At 36.4% G+C, this 7,286-nt stretch overlaps 1 protein-coding gene across 1 annotated transcript in view; it reads left to right on the plus strand.

The window, feature by feature from the left end:
- Window positions 1-6,232, plus strand: part of HEPHL1 (hephaestin like 1) — a 66,547-nt gene extending 60,315 nt beyond the window's left edge. The window contains exons 18-20 of the mRNA XM_054592636.1: window positions 5,233-5,395; window positions 5,878-5,949; window positions 6,030-6,232. Of these exons, the coding sequence (XP_054448611.1) occupies window positions 5,233-5,395; window positions 5,878-5,949; window positions 6,030-6,232 (438 nt within the window). The remainder of the gene's footprint in view (window positions 1-5,232; window positions 5,396-5,877; window positions 5,950-6,029) is intronic.
- The last annotated feature ends 1,054 nt before the right edge of the window (window positions 6,233-7,286 follow it).

The following is a 7,286-nucleotide window of genomic DNA, read 5'->3' on the forward strand; positions in this document are numbered from 1 at the left end:
CATTCTGCACACTCTGGATTATACTATCCATACTGTATGTGAAAGCACCCATAGTATTTTATCCCCTTTCCTTATCCTTCCTTTTTTTCTTTCTCTTTTCTTTTCCCTTTTCTTTTCAATGTGATTAGCCAACAGAATAGCCCTATTGAGTAAAAGAGCTATTTTAACCTTCAGCTTAGGCCCAAAAACTTTGTCTTGACTCTTACCCTGGATCATGTGTAACTTCCTGCTTCTCTAGCGTCTGTACTATATGGTTGGTGCCAGCTATACAGATCACATGAGGGAGCTATTTAAGAAACAAATTGCCAGGTCCTACCCCAGGCCACTGAATCCGGGTCTCCAGGAATAAGGTCCAAATGGTCTGTCACCTTACGTTCTCTGTGCAGTATACAGGCAAGTAGAATAGAGAATAATCACATCTCATCTGTGGGGAAAACCCACACTGGTCCTTTTCTAGTTACACAGGAATAAACAATAACTTTAATAAAACATTTAATATCCTCTCCTCTCTATATATTTATCCCAAATAGTTTATGGCGCCAAGTGTTAGCCTATAATGATTATAGTTTTACATATTAAATGGTTATGCTATTTCAGAACTTGGCTTTTTTTAATTTTATTTTTCATTTACAGATTAATTCAATATTATTTTGTATTAGTTTCAGTTGTACAGCATAGTGGTTAGACAATTATAAACTTTACAAAGTGGTCCCCCAATATCTCAAGTACCCACCTAGCACCATACAAAGTTATTACAATGTTATTGACTACATTTCCTACACTGTAGTTTACATGCTTATGACTATTTTATAACAACCAACTTGTAGTTCTTTTTTTTTTTTTCCAGATACATTTGTCTCCATTTTCCTGCCACCACTTTCCAACTTGTAGTTCTTAATCCCTTCACTTTTTTCATCCAGTTCCCCAACACCTATCCCCTCTGGCAACCATCAGTGTAGAACTTAGCCTTTTAAACCCATGTTTTAAAAATCATATTAAAATTTTATGTATCTATAAAATTATTTTATAAAAAATTTTGTTAAGGTATAATTTACATTGAATAAAATTTACCCACTTTAATACATAGTTCTGTGTTTGAAAACATACCCAGTGGTATAACCAATGCCAGTCAAAATATAGAACGGCTCCACCACCTGCTAAAATGTCCCTGTTATACCCTTCAGAGAGAGCTACTTCCCCATGCTTAACCTCTAGCAAACACGGGTCTGTTTTCTATCTCTATACTTTTGCCTTTTCTAAATATCATGTAAATGGAATCATACAGTCTGCAGAATTTTGAATCTGACTTGTTTCACTTACTATAGGCATTTGAATTGCATCCATTTGTTGTGTGGGTTAGTAATTTGGTTCTGTTTGATTGTTGAGTAGTATTCCATTGTATGGATATGTTACAGTTTGTTTATTCATTCCTCTCTTGAGAAATATTTGGGTTATTTCCAATTTTTGATTATTACAAATAAAATTATTATAAGCATTTGAGTACATGTTTCTGTGTGAATGTAAGTTTCTATTTTCCTTGGGAAAACACCTCGAAGTTGGATTGCTAGGTCATGTGGTAAGTGTATGTTTAACTTTATAAGCAACTGCCAGACTATTTTATGCAGAGGAAGTGCCATTTTACATTCCCACCAAAAATGTATGATAGCAGCATTTATTACACATTCACATCAGCACTTGGTATCTTCCATTTTTATTTTATTTTTTTCTTTGCTATCCCATTAAATGTGTAATGCTATCTCACTCTTTTTTATTTGCATTTTCTCAATGGCTAATGATGTTGAGCATCTTTTCATGTGTTTATTTCCCTCTGTTACATGTAAATTTTCTTTGATGAATTGTCCTTTTTAAAATTGTGTCCTTATTGTTGAGTTTGAGGGCTTTATACAATCTGAATATAAATCTTTTACCAGGTGTGAAGTCAGCAAATATTTGTTTCCAGTCTGTGAAATTTTTTCATTCCCTTTCTATCATAGAATAGAAATTCTGAATGTTGATGAAGTCTAATTTATCACTTTTTTTCTTTATAGGTCATGCTTTTGGTATCATGTCTAAGAAATCTTTACCCAACTCAAGGTCAAAAAGATTTTTTCCTAGAAGTTATATAGTTTTAGGTTTTATACTTAGGGCTCTGATTCATTTTGTTAATTTTCATATATGGTTCAAGGTTTATTTTTTTCATATAGATGTCCAGTTTTTCCATTACCATTCATCAAAAAGACTACCCTTTCTCACTGTGTCAAAATCATATTGCTCATATATGTGTGGCTCTAGTTCTGGGTTCTCTATTCTGTTACACTGATCTACAGGGTCCAACACAAGTAACACTTTTTTATTACAAAATCTTTTACTATAAAATCATAAGCATGTAATTCTGTAACATAATATCACATTTAGATGAAATGTTCAAATATAAACTATAAATTATTACACCCACATTATTGCCATAACAACCACACTCAAGCAGGCATTACTTCTGCCACACCCTGGATATGTCTGTCCTTTTTTGAATGCCACTGTGTTGACTACTTTAGTTTGACAGTAAGTCTTAAAATCAGGTGGTGATTGTTTTAGCTATTCTGGATTTTTGCCTTCCCATGTAAATTTTAGAAATAGCTTCAAATTAATATAAAGGAATATTGAATGTCAACTGTAATTGAAAAATAAAATTTAAAAAGAAACATCTTGTTGATTTCTATTTTAAAAATCCTGCTGGGATTTTGATTATAATTGCATTAAATCTATACATTGGTTTAGGAAGAATAGCTATCTTAACACGGAGTCTTTCAATCCATGAACATGGTGTATCTCTCTATTTAGATCTTGTTTGATTTCTTCTATCAATCTTTTGTAGTTTTCAGCATACAGATGTTGCATATATTTTGTTAGATTATCAGCTGTACTTGGATTTTGGTGATAGTATTAATGGTATTGTTTTATTTCAATTTCTAATTGTTAATTGCCAATACATAAAAATACAATTGACTTTTGTATAATCGATCTTGTATCTTACAAGTTTTCTAAACTAGTTCTAGTAGCTATTTATAGATTTTGGGGATGGTTTCCAAGAGAGACAATCACGTTATCTGTGACTAGAGATAGTCTTATTTATTTTCAATCTGTATACCTTTTATTTCTTTTCTTGCTTTATTGTACTGGCTAGAAGGTCTACTATAGTGGTGAATATGAATAGTGATGGTGGACGTCTTTGACTTATTTTTAATGCTAGGGGAAAAGCATTTGGTCATTCACCATTGAATATAAAGTTAGCTGTAGATCCTTCTATTCTTAGTTTGCTGAGAGGTTTGTTCTTTTTTAAGTCATGAACTGATGTTAAATTGTATCAAACGCTTTCTCTGCATCTATTGAGATGATCACATTTTTCATTTTTAGTCTATTATTTTCTTTACTATATTGGTAAGTTACATTGACTGATTTTTCAAATGTTGAACCAATTTTCATTCCCAGGATAAGCTTTACTCTGTCATAATGCAGTATCTTTTTTCTATATTTCTGGACTCAATCTGTTAGTATTTTCTTGAGGATTTTTGCATCTATGTTCATGAAGAATATTGGTAGTAGCTTGCTTTTCCTATAAGTTATTTGTCTGGTTTTGGTATCAGGGTATTGCCAGTTTCATAAAATGAGTTTAAAGTGTTTCCTCCTCTTCTATTTTCTGGAAGTTTGTTTAGAATTGATATTTGTTCTCTGACTGTTTGATAAAATTTGCCAATGAGGACCTATAGACCTGGAGTTTATTAATAGAAGGTCTTAATATAATTTCATTTTTAATAGATAACCTGAATAGTGATACTTATCAGTTTTCACCTTAAGAAATTTGTCCATACCATCTAAGTTGTAGAACTTATAAGCAGTTCTTCATAACATCGCTTTATTATCCTTTGAAATGTCTATAAGGCCTCAGTGATGTTCCCTCTTTCATTCCTGATACTTGAAATTTGTGTCTTCTTTTTTTCTTTTGTCAGTTTGTCTAGAGGTTTGTGTTAGTTATCTATTGCTACCTAACAAATGACTTCAAAACTTAATGGACTAGAACAATAAACCCTTATTATCTCATAATTCCTCTGGGTCAGGAATCAGGGAATAGTTTAGCTAGTTTTCTGACTTAGCATCTTTCTTGAGGCTTTCATGTTTCTATGCCAACTTGCAGAGATACTTATAAAACGTTTATGACTCACTTCATGTCAGCCGGCCCTGCAATCATCAGGTTTGACTGGGGCTCAGAATCCACTTCCGAGCTTGCTCACAGGGCTGTCAGCTGGAGGTTTCAGTTCCTTACCATATAGGTATGGAGTGGGAACTGGCTTCCCCTAGAATGAGCAATCTAAGAGGAGAAAGCAAGAGAAATAGTATAAGACAGAAGCCTGACATTTATTTATTTATTTATTTATTTATTTATTTATTTATTTATTTGTTGTTCAATTACAGTTGTCTCGCTTTTTCCCCAGTTGCTCGCCTCTCCCCTGCCCACCCCTGCCTTGTTCCCTCCACTCCCACTGTCAATCCCCATCCCCGGTGTCCATGCCCATGGGTCCTTTATACATGTTCTTTGATTTGACCCTTCCCCTTCTGTCCCCCATTATCCCCGTATCCCCTCACCTCTGGTTGCTCTCAGTTTGTCCTTTATTTCCATGTCTCTGGTTCTATTTTGCTCACTTGTTTATTTTGTTGATTAGGTTCCACTTATAGGTGATCACATGGTATTTGTCTTCCACCACCTGGCTTATTTCACTTAACATAATACTCTCCAGTTCCATCCATGCTGTCATGAAGGGTAGGAGCTCCTTTCTTTCTGTTGTGTATTCCATTGTGTAAATGTACCACAGTTTTTTGATCCACTCATTTACTGATGGGCATTTAGGCTGTTTCCAGCACTTGAAGCCTGTCTTTTATCATGTAACTGCCTTTTATAACCTATTCTTAGAAGTAGAATGACATCACTTCTGCTATAAGCTATTGGTCTCATAGACCACCAACTCTCATGCAGTGTAGGAGAAGACTACAAAGGTTATGACTACCAGGAGGTGGGGATCAGTGAGGACCATTGTGGAGGCTGGCTACCACAAGTTTATCAATGTTATTGATCTATTCAAAGAACCATCTTTTGATTTCTTTGATTTATCTTGTATTATATTTTCATTCTCAATTTTATTGATTTCTGCTCTTATCTTTATTATTTCCTTCTTTCTGCAGATAGATAAATCTTATCGAGAAGATGTATATGATCTCTTTCCTGGGACCTTCCAAACTGTCGAATTGTTTGCAGATCACCCAGGGACATGGCTGGTACACTGTCATGTATCTGATCACATACATGCTGGCATGGAAACCACCTACACGGTCCTTCAAAACATAGGTATAGTGCTGTCTGCCAGTAATGCCAAGTGATAGCACCAGGCCTCTTGTAGAACCTGAGAACAGGAGGCATGGGACCCCCAAGGAGCTCAGAGTCAAGCAAGAGAGACAGACATGTAAATAGTAACCATAATAGAACATGAAACAAGACAAAATAGAGTGTACAGGGTTCAGTGGCAGCAGTAGGAAGCTAATGGTTCACAGTTTGGGGACATGAGCCAAAGTTCCACAGCGACCATAATGCTCCAGATGGATCATAAAGGATGAGTAGAAGCTTGAAAGGTGATTGGGGTAGGAACATTCCAGCATGTATACTGGAATGAAGAGTAACATGATGAGAATCCAAGAAAGACTTGCACCTTACTGATACTGACAAGATAAAGTCCTTGCTGGTGAAATAAAGTAACTCTTGAAACAACTCATGTCATGAAAAGAATCTACTTCTATTGTTTATAGAACAAGTAACTTGTTTTCTTTGTCCAGACAACAGGATTCCTTACTCCACCAAGTCTCCTTCTGGAGAAACGTCCTACCCAGCCACCGTGCCCTCCAATGGTAACAACCCCCTCCTTGAACCCTGTCTGTCAATCCACAGGAAAATGCAGAGGCATGACATCTCACTTTTTTTTTCACAGAAGAACCTTCCAAGGAGCAACTCTATTTCTTTGGCAAGACCCTGGGTCCTAGAGGAGCTAAAGCAGCCTTGGTCATCCTTTTCATCATAGGACTCCTCCTCCTGATCGTCACAGTGATTCTCTCCCTCAGACTGTGCTCTGTAAGGAACCAGGTGTCATACCGGGCAGTCCAGTCCTGTGCGCTCCCCACGGATGCTCTGTGAACAGGCTGGTCTTGCTCTTCAGGGAAACTGGACAAGGCATTGTTCACCAAGGAAGGCTGACACTGTATCCTGGATCAGGCTCTGATCCTCTGGAACACAGTCAAAGCAATTTGCTTTTACTTAGTTATTTTTAAAAGAGCTGTGAACAATCGTTGGGTATAAAATACCAGAAAAGAAAGAATGGGTGTGACTGATAGAACAGTCTCAGTCTGTGTTTGGAATGAATTTGCTCAACTGCAGAGACCATTTGAAAATGTCTTTATTCTCTATTTTTCATAATTCTTAGATTAGACAAGGAGTGCTTCCTTAGCTAACCATCAGAGGTTTTAGATGAACAACCTCAGAGTTATGCTGCCTCAGACATCTAACAGGAACAACACTGATTTTTCAGCCCTGTTACATAAGGTGCTTCCCTTAGGTGTTCCAGGCAAAATTTTCTGATGAGTTCATGGAAATGTCTATATCAGTATCTGCTGATAGAATCTGACCAAGTCAATATTTTAGAGGCTTTAGCCAGCTCTCCTGGCCTTTTTTAAGATGAATAGCCTGTGTGCCATTTGTTACAAAAGACAAAATTATAAGCATTTTAAAAATAGTGCTGCTGTTTCTATGCCAGCTTGCAGAGATCCTTAAACGTTTATGACTCACTTCATGTTATTTGTTCTTACAATATGTTTCTGTGGCAACATTTGTTTTTTCAAGAATCAACTAGAGAACGTCCCTGTGTGTCAGAACATTGAGGGCAGGAGTCTGTGAAACAGCAGGTTAGGTTCTCCCGCTGTGAGTCAGAGACTCCCTAAGAGTTTCATGGGAGTTTCTAAGATGAAGAGAAACTGCAGGAGGCGAGTCTGGGCTGGAGTCTTGAGTCTGATTTTTTATCCACCTTGGCGGTCTTTCCAAGTCTCCATCTTCTCACCATGTAAGAAACATCAGGAAGAATTCAGCAATGCAGCTGACTGGTTAGGAGGAAAAGGGAATCACAAAATTCTTGATTCTGTGTATCTTAAAGACAAGGCCTTTGTTGGAGGAGAAAAGAGAAGGAAAAGAAAGGCTA

This window comes from Pteronotus mesoamericanus, unplaced genomic scaffold (genome assembly GCF_021234165.1).
Source record: "Pteronotus mesoamericanus isolate MK-2021 breed Mesoamerican mustached bat unplaced genomic scaffold, CSHL_Meso_final scaffold_36, whole genome shotgun sequence".
Classification (NCBI taxonomy): Eukaryota; Metazoa; Chordata; class Mammalia; order Chiroptera; family Mormoopidae; genus Pteronotus; species Pteronotus mesoamericanus.